The following is a 25,302-nucleotide window of genomic DNA, read 5'->3' on the forward strand; positions in this document are numbered from 1 at the left end:
TAGTTTATCCTTTCTCTTAGTGATGGATAGCTGGGCTGTTTACAACTTTTGCCTTTTCTGACTAAAATTGCTGTGAAGATCTCCTGTACGTCTTTATGTAAAGTAGTGTGTTCATTTCTCTTAGGTAAGGACCTACAAGTAGAATTACAGCTTCATAGGGTAGGAGTGTGGCCAGTTTTATAACATACATCCAAACCTTTCTCCAAAGTAGTTGTACCATCTTACATTTCCCCCAGCAGTGGATGCGTTGTTCCATAACCTCATCGACATTTGGTGTTGTCCATGTTTTTAATTTTAGCCATTCTGATGGGTGGTACCTTGTGATGACTAATAATGTTGGTACACTTTTTCATGTATTGTTGGCCATTTGAATATCTTTTAGGAATTATCTGTACACTTTTTTTTGTCCACAAAAACCTTGAGTTGGAGAAGCCATTTGAAGACTTTGAACAGATTAGACAGCGATATGTCTTAGAAAAGTAGGAAAGGTATGATAAAGAGCAAATATGAGTGGAAGAATGGTGAGTTTGGTTTTAAGTTTGTGGACCATGGACTGGTGGTGCTGGTTGTAGTGAAATGTTTGTTACTGTATACAACAAAATAAGTACAGAAAATGAGAGTAAGCTTTTAGACATTGACAGCTATTTGCCAGTTGCACATCATCCAAATATGTGTTTGTTGCTTACAGAAGTATCTGTGCCAGAATGGAAATTAAAAAATAGATAATCAGGCATTCATAACATGGTTTGCCAAACACTATCAACATGTCATCCAGGTGGAGGAGGAGTTACGACAATGGGTATGTTTTAGACGTTGTGTAGTCATGTGTTATTTCATTTAACACAGACAATCATTTCTATAATTATTAACATTCATTTTAGTGGTTATATGCTTTCTGGACATAGAATAAGATATAGAAGTTTCAGGGAGGAAATTTGAATTGCAGGATGAGCACTTGGATTTATTGATCTTTCAGCCGGTATGAACTCATTAAAAATCTTTGAGTAACAAGAGATACATTCCAAAATCCATATTTAGTAAAGATTTTTCTTGCAATGACGGTGGGATGGATGGAGAATAAGGAGAAAAGAAAAGGTTATCAGGCCAGTTAGGAGTCAATTTCAACATTATCCAAATGTGGGATGTTGTGAGCCTGAACTAAGTTTGTTGTGGTATCTGATAATACATTAAGAGGAGAGAAGAGTCAAAGATGTTCCCAGGGTTTTGACCTGGGGCTGGTGCTACTGGTATGTAAGATGGCATAGTTTTAGAAGAAATGTTTAGACTTGCGTTATGTTAAAAATTATATAAGGCAAAAATTGCATTGCGTAGTGTAAGTAATAAAGAATTCTCATTTAAAATTTTCAGCGGCTAAGAAACCCGAGATAACCTTTATAAAAGTCCTGATAGTTTTCCCTACTTTTTTGCTATGTGTTTGAATGGCTACTTAGTTTTATCATCCTCTTTTGAAATTCTTAATATCTTAAACAATCTTTAAAATGTGTTTATTACAACACCTAGAAGATGACAGTTGCTTTGCATGAAACAGTATATTTATTTATTTATTTAGTTTCAAAGAGGTTTTTTTTTGTTTCAAGTTTTTAAATTCTAGTTAGTTAACATACAGTGTAATATTAGTTTCAAGAGTAGAATTTAGCAATTCATCACTTACATATAACATCCAGTGCTCATCACAAGTGCCCTCCTTAATACCCATTCCCCATTTAGCCCATCCCCCCACCCACTTCCCCTCCAGCTCCAGGAAAGCACCAAATGTTGACTCATGTATATTTTAGGTTCAATAAGTTAACATTTGGAGTGCTGTCTTGGAGCTTTGAATGTACTTCAAAGATAATGACACTAGGTGTCGCTAACACATTGCATTAAGAAAAGTGCAGCTGTCCCTTGAAAGGAAGTATTTGCCCTAAAGGTTATAGTGTGTGTAGCTTTACACCACAGCGTTAGAGAAACATGCAAGGGCATAGTTGAGGTAAATACCAGTTAGTCTATTATTTATTAGAAGCTGAATGCCAATAGACCTTGCCATGTCAAGATTGCTAGCCAGGAAACAATTTTTATGAGTTTCATTTGGGAGCAATATAAAGTCCATGATTTGGGGTAACTGGCAAGCAGAGAAAGTTTGAATATGGACCTGAATCAAAAAATAGTGTTCGTTGAGAATGGGGCCTTATTTTGTTTGGTCTAGTCTCTTATTACTGGGGAGGGAAATAAAGGACTGCTCTTTAGTCATCTGCAGTGGAAGAGCTTTGGGAGTCATGAAGTGAATAAAAGCAAAAATGAAGAATAATGTTGAAATAACTTCTAGAATCCACCTGTATTAATGGAGAAAAATACTTTTGCTTAGAGTGTGTCACTTTAGAGAAATCTTGCATCTGAAGTTTAATCTCACCTTATTTTAGTAGTGGCTTTATCTGACTTTGTTGATTTAATATACACACTCTGAGTTTGAAATTTATTATCGTAAATTGGAATTTTTCTTGTTTGAAATATTTTTGATGTTTTTCTACTCTAAAGCAGAAGGTATTCTTTGGACAGAAGTAGACATTTGTGGAAGGTAGTGTTTTCTTTTGTTATAAATTCTCTTGTTATAAATTTTATTGAGTATATTAAATGCCGTAAAGTGCACAGATCTTAAGTGTACAGATTGAATTTTTATATATGTATATAAACTTTGTACATCACTCAGATTAGGATATACAACATTTCCAGCAACTCTGAAGAGTCCCTCTTCCCTGTTAATATTGTCCTCCTTGTAACTCCAAGTAACCTGTATTCTGACTTCTGTCACCAGAGATTAGTTTTTCTGTTCTTGAACTTCATATTAAAAAAAAATGTATATGGTCGTAGATAGTACAGTCTGTATTCTTTTATGTCTGGCTTCTTTCTCTTAGCTGTATGGCTATGAGATTCTTTCATGTTCTTGTGCATAGCAGTAATTTGTTCTTACTTTTTTCTGTGTAGTATTTTATCAATACAACACATTTTAAACAGTCCATTATATAGCCAGTAGTCATTTTTGTTGTTTCCGGTTTTTGAGTATTATGAATAAAGCTGCTATGAACGTTCTTATATATGTTTCTTGGCAGACATACACTGCACCCATTTCTCTTGGATGTATAGACCTGGAGTAGATTTGCTGTGTCGTAGTGTAGATGTATGTTTAACTTTAGTACATATAGCCAGTTTTCCCAACGTAGTTTTACCAATATGTATGTCCACTAGCAATGTATGAAAGTTTCATTTGCTCTCTATTTCTCATTGGCTGTTGGTATTTTCAGCTTTTAAAATTTTAACCATTCTGGTAGGTATGTACCAGTATCTCACTGTGGAGTTTCATTCTGCAGTAATTTTAAACTTCTAGAAAATTTTACAAGGTACTCCTTGATTTACCCAGATTTACCACTTATGGGGATTTTGCCTCATTTGCTGTATTAGTCTCTCAGTTTTTTTATTTGTGCAGAATTTTTTCTGAACCATTTATCAGTAGGAGAAATTATGTACCCCTTTTCCAGAAATAATTCATTATATATTTCCTAAGAATAACTACATTATCTTATACAACTATAGCACTGTCAAAACCAGGACATTTATATTTGATAAAATACTATTATGTAACCTACAATCCATTTTCTGATTTCATCATTTGTTTTAATAGTCTCCTTTGTAGGTATTCTTACATTTTCACTTTCTTAATGTTGTCTTTTGATGACAGAAATCTGGATCAAATTTTAAGTGGTTTACTCTGTTAATGCCTTTTGTATCCTTGTGTACTCTAAGGCCATGAAGATATGTTTTCTTTTTAAAGATTTATTTTTTTATTTGAGAGAGAGAGAGAGCATTCACGTGAGCTGGGGGAGGGGCAGAGGGAGAGGGAGAGAGAGAATCTCAAGCGGACTCTGCACTGAACACAGAGGCCGACATGGGGCTCAATCCCATTACCCCGAGATCATGACCTGAGCCAAAACCAAGAGTCCAATGCTTAACCGACTGAGCCACCCAGGCGCCCCCTCCTATATTTTCTGTTAGAGGTTGTTTTTATCTTTGGTTTTATTTTATTTATTTATTTATTTTAAAGATTTTATTTATTTATTGAGACAGAGAGAATGAGAGAGAGAGAGCACATGAGAGGGGGGAGGGTCAGAGGGAGAAGCAGGCTCCCTGCTGAGCAGGGAGCCCGATGCGGGGCTCGATCCCAGGACCCTGGGATCATGACCTGAGCCGAAGGCAGACGCTTAACGACTGAGCCACCCAGGCGCCCCAGAAACAATGAGTAATCTTGAAACTGAGTCCCAAATTTTTTTGAATTGGCCATATATTAATATTCTTTAAATCTGGTCTGGGGGTTATTTACAACTACAGAAAGAATGTACATTGATCACATAGTTCTCATATTCTATGCCTTTGCTTTCTGTCCCTTTTCTTTATGTATGCTTTCCTGTTTTAAAAAGTATTGGTCAGCTTGATGGGAACTAATCAGAAGTGATAACAAAAATGAAAAAAAAAATGATTGTTTTAGAGGGTTAACACTATTTTAAATAGGAAATTATCTAAAATTATAAGGCATGAAAATACGCAAATATAAATTATATATGTTTGTGACTCAGTCTTGCCATCATTGACATTTTAGACCAGATGATTCTTTGTTATGGGGGGCTGTCCTTGTACATTGCAGGATATGTAGCTACATCTGTTGCCTCTGCTAGATGCCCAAAGCAACTCCCATAACTGTGACAATTAAAAATGCCCTCCCCTTCTAGAACCTCTTCAGGTTGAGAACCACAACTCTATAGAGAAAATTCTGGTTGAAACCACTGGCTTAGATATATATAATTTAAGGGGAAAAGTTGTGTGTAGTTAAGAATATCAGGGATTTACTGGTATATATGTGTGTGTGTATATATATATATATATATATATTTAGCTTGTGAGTTCTAGTATTTTCCGGGAATCTTGATTTTGTATTAGCAGTTGGAAGAATTCTTTCTTTTAAATTAATTAATTATTTATTTTTAAAGATTTTATTTATTTATTGGTCAGAGAGAGTGAGCGAGCGAGAGCACAAGCAGGGAGAGCAGCAGGCAGAGGGAGAAGCAGGCTCCCCACTGAGCAAGGACCCCCCCCCCCCATGTAGGACTTGATCCCAGGACCCTGGGATCATGACCTGAGCCAAAGGCAGATGCTTAACGGACTGAGCCACCCAGGCGTCCCGCAGTTGGGAGAATTGTTTGTAAGCCTCTCTACAACTGTGGTCATGTCTTTTTTTTTTAAGATTTATTTATTTTTAGAGAGAGAGAGAGAGGTGCACAAGATGGGGGAGGGGCAAAGGGAGAGGGAGACAGAGGATCTCAAGCAGACTCTGCACTAAGCACAGAGCCCAATGTGGGGCTCAGTGTCACGACCCTGAGATCATGACCTGAGCTGAAACCAAGAGTCAGTTGCTTAACCAGCTGAGTCACTCAGGCTCCCTGAGCTGTGGTCATGTCTTAATGGTCTTTATATATCTGGTGCCAAGTACAGTGTCTGGCAGTTAGTTGATTATGTGCGTTCATTTATATTTGTATGTGTATATGTACACATATGTATGTATATATGTTTAGTAAATGTGTTTCAAGATTTCAGTCTTTTGCTGAATAGTTTCCTCTACTTCAGAAAGACCCAAATTAAATTTCATAATCATTTGCTCTTTGCTCACATCCCATTCCATTCCTAATCTATCCCTTCTTCCTAAAATCTCTATTTTTATTAATTAATACCACCATAATTTTTCCATTCAGCCACATTGAAACTTTAGGGCCTATGCCAAGTATAAGGGGATACAAATACAACTAAGACCTAAGCCTTGAGGAGATCATAGTCTACTTATGTGAGATGTCACTACTTATTGCAGTCTGTGTCAGTGCTTCCCAAATGGGAGTACTTTTGCCCCCAAGGAGGCATTTGGTCATGTTTGCAGACATTTTTTATTGTCATGACTGGGAGTTGCTACTGGCCTCTGGTGGGTAAAAGCCAGAGATGCTGCTAAGCTTCCTACAGTGTCCAGGACAACTTCCCACAATAAAGAATTGTCCCTTCCAAAATGTCAGTAGGGCTGAGGTTGAGAAACCCTGGCCTGTGAGATCAGTGTTAACAGTGGAGGAATGAATAGCGTGCTATAGAGCACTGAGTGGTGATGACATGCCTGGGGGAGTTTGGACACTTGTGCTGCCTAATGAAGTTTCATAATGTTAATATAAATAATAGCATCTATAATGGGGATAATCCAAATATACCACACACATTCTTTTAGGCACATTGCCTATTATTCTCTATTATCCTGTCAATTTTATGATTTATTTTTATTTTTTTATTTTTTATTTTTTTAAATATTTTGTTTATTTATTTGAGAGAGAGAGAATGAAAGAGAGAGCACATGAGAGGGGGGAGGGTCACAGGGAGAAGCAGACTCCCTGCCGAGCAGGGAGCCCGATGCAGGACTCAATCCAGGGACTCCAGGATCATGACCTGAGCCGAAGGCAGTCGCTTAACCAACTGAGCCACCCAGGCACCCTATGATTTTTTTTTAAAGATTTTTTTACTTTTAAGTAATGCCTACACCCAGTGTGGGCTTGAACTCACAACCCTGAGATCAAGAGTTGCACGCTCCACTGACTGAGCCAGCCACGCACCCTTCAATTTACTTTTTAGTGTTATTCTCATTTTATAGATAAAAAAATTAAAGCTCATATTTAACCCCTACAAACTCACAACCTCTCCACTATCAACATTCCACATCAGTAGTCCCCCTTCATCTGTGGTTTAACTTTCCATGATTTCAGTTACCCACATTCAACTGTGGTCCAGAACCAGATGATCATCCTTCTGACATATCATCAGAAGGTCAGTAGTAGGGGTGCCTGGGTGGCTCAGTCAGTTAAGCATCTGCCTTTGGCTCAGGTCATGGTCCCAGGGTCCTGGGATTGAGCCCCGCGTCGGGCTCCCTGCTCACTGAGGAGCCTGCTTCTCTCTCTCCCTCTACCTGCTGCTCCCCCTGCTTGTGCTCTCTCTCTCTCTCTGTGTCAAATAAATAAAAAATAAAATCTTTAAAAAAAAAAAAAGTTTTTCAGAGAGGTTGTATCATTATACGCTTCCATCTGCGATATCTGAGAGTTCTCGTTGCTCTACTTCCTGCTACCATTGGTGTTGTCAGTCATTTTTTTATCATCTTGTCAATCTTACAAGTTCGTATGATATCTGTTTTACAGACAAAAAACCTTAGGCTTCTATTTAATATAATGTTTCTCTTTGGCTAGATATCCATTGCAAAACTATCTTCAGTCCACAGATTATATCAGAATAGGTTTACAAGACCAATAAAATATGACAAACTCAGCCTTTTAGAAGTGGAAAAAGGCTGTAAGCCCAAATCGGCTTATCTGTAGCACTGTTTTCTCTCTCTTTCCAATTGGACATGTATTCCGCACAAAATAAAATAAGTCAAAGGGAATCCAGTCTGTGGGTGAGTGATGGTGAAGTGTTTATGACGGCTGCTAGGCTGACACTCTCTGTCATGGTGTTACCTTGACTTCTGAACACCTTCCAGTCTGCCTCCAGGCGTGTGCGTCTGTGTAGTCTGAGTGGTTTTACATTAACATCTACCCTGAGTAAGATCTTTTTGACTACCGAAGTGTTACTTGCGCATGGAAGATACCATTAGGGCTGCTTCAAAGCTCGGAGTGGTATTTGGACTGGTGGTGCCGAAGTAAAGGCTGGGGTTTTGAAGTGTAATGTCTAAATCTGTGTTGCGTAACCAAAGGAACGTGTGAGTTTAACCGGCCTTCTTTTGATCTTCCTTTCAAAAATCAGGCTGAAGGGGAAAGGTGAAAGTCGCCCTAAAAATACTCCTCTCCGTGTATGCGAAAATTTGGAAGTATGAAAATATGATTACAAGTTCCATTCATTATTTGTGTTCTGTGGTTTTCATGTTGTTCTTGAAACTCACTTCCTTCTTGCCTCCAGTTTTGTATTTTGAATTTAGTGTCAAGACCAAAATACAGACTCGGTTGCTGTCTGCTTTATGTGGTTAGCAAATATCTGCTCTATAAGTTGTTAGTCCTCAAAAATATGTGTTTTAGGTGGTTTTTGTGGTTTGCATTTTTTTCTTGATGGCATACAGAGTAGGTTACAGAGATACTGACACTCTGACATTAACTGAATCATTTGTGGTTAGTTAGGCAAAAATAAAACAAAAACCTTGTCCCTGTCTTCCTCCTAATGTTAGGAGCTTTCAAAAGAATGACTTTTTTTACTATTAGGAATCCTTTCTTCAAACTGTGCTATCTAAACTTTTTGAAATTGTTGGAACAGAGCTGTGACACATAAAATAACGCCCTGGCAATGACTTGTTAGTGAAAAAAAAGGCCTGAATTTAAAAATGGTTTTGAATACAGTATATTAATAGGAGATCTCATGCCTGTCTGGTCTGGTCATTTTGGGGGAATATTGTTCTTTGTGTCTTCAGATCTAAAATGAAAATATATCATCATATTGACTCACAGGGTGATTCTGGAGAGAGACTATCAGCTCTTATTGGAGATTGCTTTGAAGTTGTAATAGTCACTCATGTAGCTGGTGCAGTCCTTTTGTTGCTTCTTAGTTGAATACCTCAGTATAAGATGATACTTCTCACTTCTTTCCCTATCTCCCTTTATATTTTTACCTTTCCTCCCTAATTAAAAAAAAATTATTGTGACTTTTTAAGTTAGTCAGTCATGAAGCAATCTTCTTTTTAAAGAATTTCATCATCAGTTCAGTTGTGTGGTCTGTATGATTAGCACATACGTAACAATTAACGAAGTGGTAACTGTACACTTGTACATTTAAATTGGCTAAGTGAGTTCCTTTTGTTTCTTTAAGAACTGAATTCCTTAGTATTAGACCTCATCACTTCTTCATTCTCACTCTGTATTTTTACCTTTTATCCTTATTTTTGGGGGGGTTATCAGGGAAGGTTAAACTTTATTTGTGGAATTTCCACATTTTTCCATATCTATATCCATATCTATATAAATAAAAATTAATAGACTTTATTTTTTATACATTTACATAAAAATTAAGTAGAAGGTACAGAGAATTCCTGTATCCCCTCACCACCCCATTTGTCCCTGTTAACATCTTGCCTTAGTAAGGTACCTTTGTTAAAACTCATGAACCAATATTGATAAATTATTAATAACTTAAGTCTATAGTTTGCATTTTTTCCCTAATTAAATTTTTTTTTAATTTGGTGTTACCTTTTAAGTTTAAAACTAGTGAAATGCTCTTTTTTAAGGAACTTCATTTCAGTTATGTCTGTCTGGTTAGTGCATGTGGAACAATTAGAAAGATTGCTAGCTCTACATTTGCATATTTAAATGGGCTGTTTTTACATCACAGCTGGTAAGAAAACCTGTCGCAGGTAAAAACATCATATAAACACATAAAGGTTGGAATGAGTGTGGGGTATTTGCCAAAGAGGGTGGAGACTGCCTTGATCTTGAGTAGAAGTGTGAAGACTAGTGTGATAAAAACTGCAGCAGAGATGATATGCCCCTTCCCACCTTGGTAAGAGTCCTTGTACTGAGAGCTGTAAAACATAGGACGTAGAATATAGGTGGGCTCAAGTATGAGTTGTAGCAAATGTGTGTTTATGATACGGTATTATAACACATTTCCAGACATGACATGTTAATAACACGCTTTGAGAACAGTGGGGGTAAGTCCAGTTTATGCTGAATACCATCAAGATTGAATAATGAGATTGATACAGACCCCATCATTTATTCATCCATTCATTCAACAGGCATCTTCTTGATTTAACTGTGTTTTATGTTGCATCTTTTTTTTTTTTTTTTTTAAAGATTTTGTTTATTTATTTGACAGAGAGAGAGACAGCGAGAGAGGGAACACAAGCAGGGGGAGTGGGAGAGGGAGAAGCAGGCCTCCCGCTGAGCAGGGAGCCCGATGCGGGGCTCGATCCCAGGACCTTGGGATCATGACCTGAGGCGAAGGCAGACACTTAACGACTGAGCCACCCAGGCGCCCCTATGTTGCATCTTTTAAATATACAATTTAGTCATCACAGTTGCCTTGTTAGGTAGATGTATCGTCACCCCTTATTTTAAAGCCAGACTCAGAGTTAGCAAATTTGTATAGTTAATAAATTATTTTCTACTAAATTTTCTACTAAAATAAACTGTTGGAATATTTGATGTTGTTGATGTGTGATATTTGTCACTGATGATCCTGGCTTATTGTTATGTTCTTGGCATTGTTGCCATAGGCCATGATTTTGGGAAAAGAATAAAACTTCCAGGGTCCCCCCTGTTGGCTGCTTTTACTCCCTCAGACTTCCTAGGTGGAACCAGAGCCATTACTTAGTCTGGAGCACTCTGACGTGAAAGATATTTTTGATTGAAAGTCAGGATATGCATGAGATAAACACAGGGAATACTTTTTCTTCTGTTGTCTTTCATGTCTGGTGTCTTGGTTTTCAATTCGTATTTCTAGCCTGGAAATCATCTGCTATGTATGCTGTAGCCATTTTGAAAAAAGTAGGCAAATTAATACCTCTTTTTAATTTTTTTATTTTAAAGGTGAAAACTTGTTTCAGTATTTTATCAAGAAAAAAACTACGAATCATTATCTTTTGTTTGAGCTGACTTGAGTTATAGGGAAAGATATAGTAATTTTTGTATGTTTCCTATCTTCAACAGGGACTGAATCTGCTCTGAATGTTTGTATGAATTTTTACAAATCAATATTTTCCACTTCAAGAGGTGGATATCATGTTGCTATAACTAAACCATCATACCTTAGTTTGGGGGAAAGGTTGCTCATTACTGGATTTGGAATTAAGATATGAATTGGATTAGGTACAAAAAGTTCTACCTTTTTCTTGAAATGAGTTCTTGAATCTCATTCATATTCTGAACTGTTTATCATATATACATCTGGAAATCGAAGGTCCTTCAGCACAAAAGTCTTATTACATCATTTTCCTTGATGGAGGGCCACTATAATAAAGACTGTTTATATAGTTTGAGGCAGCATTGCTTTTCAGAGGAGACTGATCTGCATTTCATTCACTGTGCATAATAGATTTAAATCCATAATCCCTTAGCATCAGGCAACTGTAGTGGGCAGGAGACTTTAACCGTCATTCATGGAATAGTATAACTACAGAATTCCAGTAAGCAAATGAAAAGGCATTCGCTAAATCTCCTCAGTCATGGAGAAAATGCAAATTAAAACCACAGTGACGGTCCCATTGAACACCCACCAGAATGGCTGATACAAACCGTCGGTGAGGATTTGGAGCAGGTAGAACTCTTTCACATTGCTGGTGGAAGTGTGAATTTGTACAATCACTGTAGAAAACTATTTTGTTGAAATGTACAAAATGTGCACATATGCCTACCATAGGAGCAATTGTGCTAGTAGACACATGCCCAGAAGAAATACATACGTGTGTTCGCTAAATGAAACGTGCAAGAATATTCGTAGCAGTGTTCTTTACAATGTTATTTTAAAAATGGTAAAATCATGGCTCTCAAACAACTGTAAAATGGACACATGTCATTGATTTTATTTAACTCATTAATAAATGAGGTATTATTTGGCAAGTTGTTACAGTTGGATCAAAGCAGAATCTTAAGAACTGATTCAGGCAATTAGGGGAATACTGAAATGAACTTGTTATGAGATGCAAACTTGGTTAATATACTATTGAAACTAAAATGTACTGCCTAGAATCATCTCTTTTATAGAGAGCAATTGAGTTTTATCTCTTCCAGACAAAATTCATTTGCATTTCTGTGGACAAGAGGCAGTAGCATTACTATTGGTTTTCTATAACTTACAGTATTGCAAAATAACCCAGTCAAAACAAAGGTGCAGATGTCTATAGAATCAAATAACCCCAAAGGGTCCACTAGACAGCTTGGTAATCCATTGAAAGGACACAGAGTAATTCTTTCCTCACTTGAAAGTTTTTTTGCAATTTCTCCTGACATCTTAAGAGCCAAAAACTAGAAACAACCCAGAAGTCCACCAACAGTAAAATGGATAAGTTGTAGTATTTTTCATTCAATGGAAATCTGTATAGCAACAGGGATTAAAAAAAATACAATAAAAAAAAGAAAAAAAATACAATCATATGCAACAACACAAATGAATTTCATACACATATAATGTGCACAAGAAGCCATTCACGAAAGAGTGCATACCGTGTGATTCTATTTGCATAAAATTGAACAAGTAAAACTTATGTGTAATGTATTAGTGGTTATGGTCATTCTTGAGTTGGGTTTGTGACTGGGAAGGAGTGTGGAGGGACCTTCTGAGTATCTATCATGTTCTGTTTCTTGATGATTGTGCTGGTAACAGAGGTATATTAACATGGAAAATTCATTAAGCTGCACATATATGTATGATTTATGTGTTATTTCTTTGTTATTTTCAACAAAGTTTGCTAAAAAGAATCAACTGCAGACACAGTTCTTCAATTTGGCCAGTATCTAAAAGGGGAGTTGGGGGTGTAAATATGTACTCTTGTCTTGATTCTGAGTCATTATAGAGCATTATTATTATTGTTGTTGGTATTTGATTGACTTTTCTATTTTGTAGTCAGATACCTTTGAAAAGTCATCGCTTATTTCAGAGACAAGTTTGGTTCTGAGGGCTAGATGACCTTCATTTGCTTTTAGAATTCTCTTAACAGTAGTTGTAAAGCTCTCCCACAACTTTTATAGCCCTTTCTCTTTGTGTATTATTGTCTCGGCTGTTATAATTTCCTTTTGCCGTAGATTGAGTTGTGAGATTCTAAACTTGTACTTCCCCCCCACTTTTTTGGTTTGGTATGTAATTTGCATATTTTCACCATGCGAAAGCTATTTTCTATGGTTGGAAAAGATTTTTTTCCTACAGTGTGAACAAATCATTCTTTGTTCTCTTTATTGTGCCTCCAAACTGGTACGTCCGGTTTATGCTCCAAACAACAAAAGTCTGTCATCAGAAATTAAAATGCCAGTAAGAACAAAGGCAGAGACCCATGAGGAACTCTTGGAGAGGTTTCCTCCCTGTTTGCTCCTCTCCCCAAGTTACCACCGCTGCCAGGAAGTTGGAACATTGCTTGGTACACTCCTTCCTTGTAGTTCTGCCCTTGTATTTATTATTATTGTTGGTTTAAAAATGAACTTACAGCTCCTGGTAATTCTTGTCAGGATATATAAAATCCTCATCTCTGAGATTTTTTTTTTGTCATTTTCAACGAGCTCTTTTTTAAGAGATGTAAAAATCACTGTGAAAGCCTTTAAAAAAGTTAATCAGTTTTGACACTCATTTATTTGAGAGCAGAATTACCAGTGAACATACTGTATAAAATTATTAGAGGCAATTGAAAGCGGCAGCTAAAGCCGAGCCTGTAAGGACTTATCCATCTTGTGTTCTTTCTAAAATGTGCACACATCACGTCTTTATCTGTATATACTTTGTTGGCACTTCTGTTCTGAAATAGTATTCCAATGTAGCAGTTGCACACACAGTTTGGAGAGTTCTCTCCTCTCAGAAGTTTGACATTTGCGACTCACTTAGGATACTTTAGAATTAGGCTTCTAGGGGGGAAATCGGAGGGGGAGATGAACCATGAGAGACGATGGACTCTGAAAAACAAACTGAGGGTTCTAGAGGGGAGGGGGGTGGGAGGATGGGTTAGCCTGGTGATGGGTATTAAAGAGGGCACGTTCTGCAAGGAGCACTGGGTGTTATGCACAAACAATGAGTCATGGAACACTACATCTAAAACTAATGATGTAATGTATGGTGATTAACATAACAATAAAAAATTAAAAAAAATAAAATAAAAAAAAGAATTAGGCTTCTAACAATCTTTTTAACATACTCACAAATATCTATGGCGACAGGACGTTTCTTCATCCCTCCCTTCCCTTATGTTATAATGAAAGATTCTGGGATTTAACTTAGAGGTAATAAATGATGGGTAACAAACGTAGGATGCCTTTTGTAATCATTCCTAATGTTCTTTCTTACCTGTTGCTGTACATTTAAAGAGGGATTTCGAGTAGAACTAATGATGTATTGTATGGTGACAAACGTAACATAATAAAATAAAATAAAATTTAAAAAAAGGATAAAATTAAAAAATAGAGTAGAAGCTAGGAATAGAATAGAGCATTTAGGTCTGTTTTGAAAGCTCTTACGCTGAGGAGCATGGTGTGTTCTGATTTCAAAATGTTTTTCAATGTCAGAGTAAGCTCTTGTGCATTAAATCCAGTGTTAACAAATGTTTATCATATTGTGAGAATGCCAAGACAAGTTTGCCTTATTCTTTATTATTTAGTGTAATTTAGTACATAGCTCAATTAAATATTAGACTTTTTTTTAACTTTATTTAACTTTATTTTATAGAACCAAAAGCTAAATGCTAGACCTGTGGCATACGGCAATAATAGTACAGAGCAGATTTTGTGTCAGAATACTATGATTTGTTATAGGTATGAACTTATATTTGTCATAGTGAGAAGTGTTTTTCGTTGCTCTGAATTACAATTTCAGTGCAAGTTCTACAGTATTGTTTTATAATTTATTTTTTATTTCCTTGTTAATAGAAATAGTATGTATATTGAAGAAGAATATAATTTATCCATTCTTATATCTCCATTTTCATGGAGATAGCCAATAATAACTCCATAATGTAATTGGATTACATCAGCGATATACCTTTCAGTGCAAGTGTGCGTAAGATCAAAGAGATCATGATTTTTAGATTTCAGAGAATGTATGATTCCTGTACTGGGGGGGGTTGAACAAAGTGACCTTTTAAGACTTTTTCTAGATTTTAAGTTATGTTCTCTAAAAGTAAACTGTAGACTTAAGAGCTACAGTATCTAATTGCCATGTTTTTCATGTGGAAAATTAATGTTCACAAAGGAATTTGTGAGCTCAGTTCTTATCTTTGGCTATCCTGAGTGTATGGCTTTGGTATGTTTAATCGGTGATAGGTGGTGCTGTTGTTGCACAGTTAGTGTGAAGAGCCTAGCATTCCTCAAATCTTCTGCATCCCTAGTGTTCCAGAAGGATTTGCCACTGTGGCTCGTGAATGAGTTGTAATAATTTTTATAAGCCAAATGACTGTGATGTATCTTTAGGTATCATCATAATTTAACATTTATAAGAAACAAAATATTTGTGATTTGCAGCTCTTAAATACAGATTGAAGAAAAGCTGAAGATCTGAACAAGCAGTTAATCTTAAAGACAGCTCTGCAAATATACAGTTTAATATTGAAAGCTTTAGAAGCCATTTATCTTGTATTGTTGATATTCTAAACTGCTTGTTTGGCAGGCCTATTAAAAAACTACCATCAGCATGTTTCCTCTATTGACTGTTTATTGTATCTGTTGTCAGTTCTTGGGTATTTAGAGCTAGTTTTATCTTTTTTGCCATTTTCCCTGTCTGATATTGCATATTCCGTCAAAAACTTGAGAATTATGAAAATGTATTGCGAACTACATTACCACTTAAAGCAGTCTGGAAAGCCTTTCTTAACTAATTCTAATTTAATCTGCTCAATACTAAAGGTAGCAGCAGAGTGTTTCCTTGAGCCACTAGTTTTGAAAAGCGATTGTTTTCACACTCAACACATATATTGTCATATCCCTTTTACCTTTGGACTAATAGACTACGGTACTCTTTATATGTGAGGAATAAATCTGATATGACTCAAAATGAACATTCACGTGGTGTTTGATCTGGGTGTATAATAAAAATGATGACATTTAAAGATGCTTACATATTACTTTTGTAATTCATAGAATATTGAAATTGGGGCGCCTGGGTGGCTCAGTCACTTAAGTGGCTGCCTTCAGCTCAGGTCATGATCTCCAGGACCTGGGATCGAGCCCCACATTGGGCTCCCTGCTTGGCAGGAAGCCTGCTTCTCCCTCTCCCACTCCCCCTGCTTGTGTTCCCTCTCTCGCCGTGTTTCTTTCTGTCAAATAAATAAATAAAATCTTAAAAAAAAAGAATATTGAAATTACAAGTATCTTTGAGGTCCTTTAGCTCCTTTACCTTTTCAGTTTATAAATGCAAAAGAATACAGGCTGAGGGGAGGTGGGGGAAGTGGGGAGATGTTGGTCACAGGGTACGGAGTTGCAGTTATGTGGGATGAGTAGGTCTAGGGATCTAATGTTCATGCGTGATGGCTGTAGTTAATAACACTGTATTGAATACTGGAAAACTGGTGCTCTCATCATGCAAACAAGGTAACTGAGGAGATGGCTGCAGTGATCATTTTATCATGTATGTATGTTAAATCATCATGTCATTCACCTTAAATAAATACAATTTTCATTCAAAATATATTTTAAAAAGAAAAAAAATACAGGTTTATAGATGTTAACTGATTTATTCAAGGTGGTTAACAGGTAGGTAGTTGCAGGACCCTGACAGGGTACACAGGTTATTCACATTTACCGCAGCATTCTTTGCAATATGTTTTGCTTTTTCTCATTTACAACATATTTACGAAAGTTAGTACCACATTTAAGTTCTGCTTTTCAGAATACTAAGAATATTTACCTTTTTCTTACATGGAAAACTTCATACTAATTTAAAAAATCATAGTTGCTTTGCTCTAAAATGAAAGGCAATCATGCAGGAACTGAGCAGAGTAGTTTATTAAAGATAAGAATTATAGATTTTAAGAACAGATCATTCATTTTCCTACTTATATCAAGTGTGTGCTCTATTTGTGGTAATTTAAACATGAATATTACTTAATGTGTATGAACAACCATAAATGTGTGTGTCTGTGTGCGTGTGTGCATATCTTATATTTCAGACGAAAAATTGTGACAAAATTTAGGAGATCTTATTTTCTTATAATCATGTTCTGACCTGCGTTTTCATTTACTGAAATTTTTTGTCTTCTCATGCAGATCAGTGGGGAAGCACAGGAGCTCTTTTCTGTCCGACATGGCCCCATTCGAGCGGCTAGAATCTTGCCTGCTCCACAGTTTGGTGAGTGTAGCCCTTAAGAAGAAACAAATCATTCAGGAGTTTCTCTTTTATTGGTCCTGGACTACCGACAGCAAGAATGATAACTAAAGTCTATTTTCCTCCAAGTGTCCATGCCCTTCCCTTCCTCCCCACAAGATAAACTCTTGTTCTGTCAGTTGAGATGGAAATAGGTAATCTTAACCAATTCAATATGGCCATTCACATTCTACTGTGGTTTTGATTTATCTTCATCCTCTTTGATCTCGATTTAGCCTCTGACTTTGCTGGCTCTTTCTTGAAGCCTTCTTCTCTCTTGGTTTGCTTGGCATTACTCTTCCCAGATCCCTTCCTTGCTGACTGTGCTGCTTTTGTTATGTTTCTGGCTTAGCTTTCTTCTGTGGGTATTCCTCAAGTCTCTGTTGTTCTCATGTCTTTACTCTTCGCCTTGGAGAGCTTGGTTTTCACCATTATCTGGCTCATAGAGGAGTCTGCTGTCTGCATTTCCAGTGATGGCAGAAGTACAGTATCGGGCTTTTGACCTTCGATCTCTGCTTTAAAAATGAATACTTCTTAATGCTTAATGTTGTATTTAAATATTACGTATGTTTTGTTTTTATTTAAAAAAAAATCAAATACATGTTTAAATTAAACCTGCTGTTTGATAACTCCTGGCTCTTTAATGATCTGAGCTTTCTGTTGTGTTTTCTCATTAACTTGCCTGTGTTCACTCAGTAATGTTTTTTTGCACGAGCAATAAAAACACAGTCAATTAGATCTTTTTTGCATACTTTAAAATCTTTTAAAAAAGAGGATATTAAAATATTTTAATTCTATTATATTTTAAAGTTTTTCCAGAAGTTGGGTAATCTTCCTTCACTGAGCAGTTAATTCTCTAAACTGGTCAGAATGCTGTTTGTTAAAACTTACTACCATGTGCATTATGCACTAACCATATGCATAAGTAATGTCAGGGATTATTTTAGTGGTTAAGTCTGCTTAATTGAAATGGAAGGGTGAAGGTAACAAGGCAATAACATCCTGCAGTCATGTAGAGACTTTTCTCCTTGTTATTGGACTATATGGTATATCCAAAGTACAGCTGTCTCTCCTTCGCTCGCTCTCACTCTCTCTTGCTCTGTTTTTTGTTGCATTTGAGTTTTGGTGAAATCCTTTAAGGAGGAAGATTGTGGAACATCTTTTTCCAGAAGGTTTATGGAATAACCAGCTTTCTCTTTGGATGGTTGGACTCAAGAACAACTTTTTTATTAAAAGACTTTGCTATGTCTTTGTTTCTTTTGTATGTGATTCACAGAGGCCGATTTTTCTCCCTTCAGTTCATTTATGAAGCTCTTTTGTTTATGCCATTTATTAATGTTCAACTTTTCTCAGCTTTTACTTTGGGCAGAAATACTTCATGAGAGAGTATAAAGCTATAAAAGTTAATATTACTAGTAGAATTTGAGTATATTTAATTTATTTTGTCTAATTAAAAAAGATTTCTCTCTACTATAATATACTTCTAAAAATATTAGATTTGAAATATTTCACATAGCTAAATGTTCTTTTATTCAAAAGTTACATATATGTCACTTTTGTTGTATCTGATTAATTTTTTAGATTTGTTTTTACTGAAGTCCTACATGTGACTGATAACATAAAATTTGTAATGGAAAATAGAACACCCCATCCCTCTCTTTTGCCAATTTGCTTTGTGTGATCATTTGGATGGAGTAAGTCTTTTAGTAGCTTCCTGAAAAAAGATGTGTGGTAAATTTTGTTTGTCTGAAGATGTCTTTATTCTTTCTTAATTCTTGTTTGGTAATTTGTCTGGGTAACAAATACTTGTTTGTAAATGATGTTATTTGAGAATTTTGAAGGCATTGATCTAGTGTTATGATTGAAGAGTCTGAAGCCATTTTGATACCTTTTTCTTTGTTCTATGGCTTGTTTTTCCTCTCTGGGAGTTAGTAGAATGTTGGTCTTTGTTCCTGGTGTTCTGAAACTTTACATTGTTGTTTATTAGTTCATACATTGTCCTGGGGCCCTTCAATGTGAGAACACAAGTAGTGTAGTTTTTTTTTTTTTAAAGATTTTATTTATTTATTTATTTGACAGAGAGAGAGAGAGAGAGAGAGAGACACAGCGAGAGAGGGAACAAAGCAGGGGGAGTGGGAGAGGGAGAAGCAGGCTTCCTGCTGAGCAGGGAGCCCTATGTGGGGCTCAATCCCAGGACCCTGGGATCATGACCTGAGCCAAAGGCAGACGCTTAATGACTGAGCCCCCCAGGTGCCCCTGCAAGTAGTGTAGTTTTGAGAAAATTTCTTAATTTTTTGATGATTTCTTCTAAGTTTTCTTTGTTCTCTTTTTCTGGTACTTATATGATTTGGCTCTTAGACCCCCCCCTAGAATGATTAATGATTAATTAAAAAAAAATAATTCCTTTCATGTCCTTTTTGGGAGATTGTCTCAGTGTGGATTACTAATGCTTCTATTGAATAATTCTTTCTATTATCACGTTTTTCTTAATCTTACCTTCTCATACCCAACACCTCACTCTCTCTCTCAGCCTGCTCCCCTCTTCCTCTCCCTCTCTCTTTTCTTTCTTTCTTGGTGTAATTTACATATAAATATTACCAAATAGAATTCAGTGATATATAAAAAGAATTATATATCATGACCAAGTAAGGGATATTTCAGAAATACAAGGCTGGTTAACATTTGAAAATCAATCAGTGTAATTCAAATTAATAAAACAAAGAAAATCCATATGATCATTTTATTAGAAGTGGAAAAAACCTTTGATAAAATTTGGTAGTCATTTATGATTAAAAAAAACTTTCGGCAGGGTGCTTGGGTGGCTTAGTCGGTTGTCTGACTCTTGATTTCAGCTCAGGTCATGATCTAGGGTTGTGAGATTGAGCTCCGCATTAGGCTCCTTGCTCAGCACAGAGTCTGCTTGAGATTCTCTCTCTCCCTCTACCTCTCCCTCTCCTAGCTCTCTCTCTCTAAATAAATAAAATCTTAAAAAACTTTCAGCAAATTAGGATAGAAAGAAACATTCTCAGTATAATAACAACTAACATCATACTCAATAGTGATACATTACTTTCCTGTTGAGTTTGGGATGGCTTCTACCATAACTTCTATTTATCTTTCAGTGCAGGTCCTAGCCATTACAATAAGGCAAGAAAAATAAATAAAAGGTGTAAATATTAGAATGAAGGATGTAAAATTGTCTTTATTCATTGATAATTTGTGTATATGGAAAATACAAAAGAATCTATAAACTGTTAAAATTAATAAGTAAATTTAGTATAGCTGTTGCATACCAGGTGCATTAGATCTTTTGTGAACTGATCCCCTAACTGTGTGTTTTTCCAGCATCATTTTCAGTCATCCTTAACCAGTGTCCCCCCATCTTCCCCTTCCTTACCCTAATAGTACTCCTCTGTGATAGTTCTACTGAACTTTCATTTCCTCACATGATCCATCCTCTTTAAGGTCATTTCATTGCTATTTCCTTTCCTAGAATTCTCGTGTCCTTCTAACCCTTTTTGCTCCAAAATCAGTGTTAATAGTATGTGCTCTCATAGGACTTACTGTTTTCTTTTTTTTTTTTAAAGATTTATTTATTTATTTTAGAGGGGGAGAGAGAGAGAGTGTGTGTGTGTGGAGGGAGAAGGGGCAGAGGGAGAGGGAGAGAGAATCTCAAGCAAACTCTACACAGAGCATGAGGCTGACTTGGGGCTCAGTGTGGGGGCTCGATCTCATGACCCTGAGATCATGACCCAGGCAAGCCGAAACCAAGAGTTGGATGCTGAATTAACTCCACCACCCAGGTGCCCCAGGACTTACTGACTTTTTTCTTTCTTTCTTTTTTTTAATTTAATTTTATTATTATTATTTTTTAAAGATTTTATTTATTTTTTGACAGACAGAGACACAGCGAGAGAGGGAACACAAGCAGGGGGAGTGGGAGAGGGAGAAGCAGGCTTTCTGCTGAGCACAGAGCCCGATGCGGGGCTCGATCCCAGGACCCTGGGATCATGACCTGAGCCGAAGGCAGATGCTTAATGACTGAGCCACCCAGGTGCCCCTCTTTCTTTTTTTTAGTTGCTCATTTACCTCTTGCTAGATTTTTTTTTAAAGATTTTATTATTTTTAAGTAATCACTACACCCAATGTGGGGCTCAAACTCACAACCCTGAGATCAAGAGTCGCATGCTCCACCGACTGAGCCAGCTGAGGGCCCCACCTCTTGCTAGGTTTGTAGTCTGTCTTCATATCTTTAGTGCCTCACCAAGTACTTGATACAAGGTATTAATAAATATTTGTTGAAATTTGCTAAATGGTGTAATCTTTTGAAAATTATGACCTGGAAGAAAAGCAAGTTCCCTTTCTGTAGGTATTCCTGTGGAAGGTCTGTCCTTTAATTAAAAATGAAAATCTGAAGGATTTGGATAGCATCTTATTCCACAGAAGATCATCATTAAATATAGTATAAATGGGCATTTACTTGTGTCAGCATAGTTTATGGTTTCCTACTACTTCATGGTCACTATCAATAATCGATTACTTTCTTAATGAACCTATACCTTTTTATTTATTTATTTATTTTTAAAGATTTTATTTATTTATTTGACAGAGAGAGACACAGTGAGAGAGGGAACACAAGCAGGGGGAGTGGGAGTGGGAGAAGCAGGCTTCCCGCAGAGCAGGGAGCCCAATGCGGGGCTCGATCCCAGGACCCTGGGATCATGACCTGAGCCGAAGGCAGACGCTTAACAACTGAGCCACCTAGGCGCCCCGAACCTATACCTTTTTAGAATTTTTTAGACAGTGCTTCAGAAAACTATGACCAGTCAATTGGTATTCTTAAATCAGATAAAAACTTATTTATTATCCTTTAAATCTTTCTAGAACTTATTTCAAGTAAAGCAAATTCTTTGTATTCATTGCACTCAGTAGCCATTGTGGTTTTTAGTATCTCAATACCTCACATGTGAAATAAAACATACATGTATGTGTTAATGTGCAAGTTGAAATTTTATATGATTATAAACTTTGTGCTAATAATGGTTATTTCCGAGGACTGGGATCAGAAAACACTTACACTTTAATATGTTTTTAATTTCTTAAAATAAAGATCATATAAAATAAAGATCATATAATTCTAACCAGTTAAAATATTTATTATAAAAATTTAAGGAATACTAAAAGTAGAAAGTGAAAATTCACTTGGTTTTTTGTTATAAGAGATAAACCTAGGTTACTTCTTTCCTTCCCTTTCTTCCTTCTTCCAGATACTGAGCATGTATTCACAGCTTAGAGTATACATTTCCTGTCTTTTCCCCTTAACATGCATGAAATTAACTTGTAGTATTATGTCCAGGGCCTGATTCATGTTCTTTACATGTGCTGCCTGTATTGGCTCTTGGGTGTGTGTGTCATTCCTTTGTATAAACATTTATATTAATTTTAACTTTTCCCTGTAACAAGTTATGTTGTTACATACTTCTATATGTGTATATTTAAAAAAAATAAGGAATTATTTTCTTAGGATAACTCTTAGAAGGGAATTACTGGGTCAAAGAATATATACATGTAAAATTTTGATAATGTTGTAAAGTTGCTTCTCAGAGAGGGTATACTGACATCTATACATGAAAATTCCCTTTTTCTCCAAGTCTGTCCTCTACTGGCTATTAGGAATCTTTTCAGTCTTTGCATATCTGATGGAGGAAAATCCTCTTCATTTGTAATTTTTGGTCTTTGAGTGCTAGGGAGAATGGAAAATGTTCATGTTTTTGCTGTTTATTCTAATTAATACCATGCTTGTTTGTACTCTTTGCTCTTATTGATTGAACTCTTTATTATTATTAGTGATATATTATTATGGATATGTATCCTATATACTTCATGTATAGTTTGCTATTTGTCATGTTATTTGGTGAAATCTATCAGATTTTATGCTATATGTCTTTAGTTCCACGCAAAGAAAATCTTTGCATATTTTATAGCCATGTCTAACTTTAAATCATGACTGTCCTTTAAAGTTGAATTTAATTTTTTGTTATTTGTTTTCTTTTTATATTTTCTTGATTTTTCCTTGCCAACCTCTGATTTTCATAGTTTTTTTTGGAAATTTCTCCTTTATTATGGTCTTTCCCATACTGCAGTGTATTTCTTTGGAATCACGGGAACAGTAATTTACTAATCACCTCATCCTATGCAGTGCCTTGCTTGATTATATGGAATATGAGTAGTGACCCCAAATGAATTTATTCTGTATTTGACAGAAGAGAAACCAGAACTCTGCTTTTGTATAAAGTATTTTTATCATTTATCAGTGACCAAATGAATAATGCTGTTTTTATTTTATTTTTTATTTATTTATTTATTTATTTTTTTAAAGATTTTATTTATTTATTCATGAGAGACAGAGAGAGAGAGAGAGAGACAGAGGCAGAGGGAGAAGCAGGCTCCCCGCGGAGCAGGGAGCCCGATGCGGGACTCGATCCCAGGACCCTGGGATCACGACCTGAGCCGAAGGCAGACGCTTAACCGACTGAGCCACCCAGGCGTCCCAATAATGCTGTTTTTAACTCTAATAGAGCTTTTGTAACTCATTTAGGAGTTATATTAGCCTTATACTCATGCTGTTTCGTTATTGGTTATGGAGAAAGATGATCATTTTGGTCTCAGACTTGAATCAGATTTCTTAGAAATGCAGATTCAATCTTATTCATTATCCTTAGGAGTCCAGTGCACTGAGTACCTGAATTTTCTTCATTTAAGAATGTCTTAGAACTAATTCTTATAAGCTAGGATCTTAGTCCTAGAAAAGGACTCTGGAGATAAAGTTTCCTAAATGTCTCCAAGCCTAATTTCTGGTACTCATCCACAATGGTAGCCAGCTTGGCTTATTTCTTCTAGATTATTTCTATTATTACTTATTGTTAGAAAGGTACTATTATTTATCATCCTGTTAAATAAGGAATTTACAATTTAATATCTCAAAGTAAGCCTGGTGATGGGTATTAAAGAGGGCACGTACTGCATGGAGCACTGGGTATTATATGCAAATAATGAATCATGGAATACTACATCAAAAACTAATGATGTAATGTATGGTGATTAACATAACATAATAAAATAAAATTAAAAAAAAAAAAAGGTTTAAGAAAAACCCCTAAGATCCAACCCATTTTTTCCTACTGGAGTGTAAATGCCAAGTAGTTTCTGAAACTTAAATAATATTATAAACAGCCCACCCATGCAGTCAAGAATACCAGTTGTTGCTATTTTTTTATGATATGAATGGTTAGAATTATTTTTCTAGAAACAAACATGAGCAGAGTAATTCTAGAGTTGTTAAACTTTTTTTTTCATTTGCTTATTTTTGTAAATTTTCACATGCTTCTAGGTGTCGAGTTTTCATTATTTTTCATAAGGTATAACTACCAGTTTCATCCTTTTCAAATGACATAAATGTGGTTTTTATCACATTCAAAGAAGAGCTGTTTGATTTTTCAGCTGTGTGAATTCAGAGATTTTGATTAACTTCTCCAGAAGGGTTTATTATAATTTTTTTTTTTTTTTTTTGCTGTAAAGTTCTAATGTTAAGTAAATCCTGTAAACACACACACACACACACACACACACACACACACACACACACACACACACACACACAGTCTGTTCAGCCAAGACACCAGCAACCTTCCAAAAGTAGGCCAACTGACATTTGCTTATAGTCATCACCAGTATTTTGCAGAGGAAACAGGCTTATTGACATTTTAAATGGCCAAATTATGAGATTTAGGGCCTCCCTAATGTTTTCTGCTCTAATTACTTCTCAGTTTGCCTTGTGTATTATTATTATTTTTTTAATGACACCTCTTTATCATTGCGGCTTTTACTACTTGGAATCATTTAGGTTTTTACAAAATTTTGCTAAGCCTGTGATTTAGGTAAATTATGACTGGAGACATATATTCTGTTCCTCTTAAATTTCTTTAATGTTTTTGGTTGGAGAAACAGTGTTTCCAGGAGAGAATACCTGTTTTAGAAGTGCTACTTTTTTAGTTTTTTAGTTTTGTGATCTCATGGTGTTGAATTTGAGACATCGATCTAAGAGTATTCTCGGTTTATACCCATTTGAACCCTGCAATTAAGGGCTTTTCCTATGAGGGCTGTAGTGAGAGGGAAGTGTACTGAACAGAAAAGAAAGGAAGTAAATTTATA

At 36.0% G+C, this 25,302-nt stretch overlaps 1 protein-coding gene across 7 annotated transcripts in view; it reads left to right on the plus strand.

Moving 5' to 3' along the window:
- The window catches only part of BCAS3 (BCAS3 microtubule associated cell migration factor), a 593,075-nt gene that overhangs the window by 34,064 nt on the left and 533,709 nt on the right, over positions 1-25,302 (plus strand). For all 7 annotated transcript variants that reach the window (XM_078064169.1, XM_078064164.1, XM_078064176.1 and 4 more), the window contains exon 6: positions 16,995-17,076. In XM_078064169.1, coding sequence (XP_077920295.1) covers positions 16,995-17,076 — 82 coding nt within the window. The remainder of the gene's footprint in view (positions 1-16,994; positions 17,077-25,302) is intronic.

This window comes from Halichoerus grypus, chromosome 2, assembly GCF_964656455.1.
Source record: "Halichoerus grypus chromosome 2, mHalGry1.hap1.1, whole genome shotgun sequence".
Taxonomy (NCBI): Eukaryota; Metazoa; Chordata; class Mammalia; order Carnivora; family Phocidae; genus Halichoerus; species Halichoerus grypus.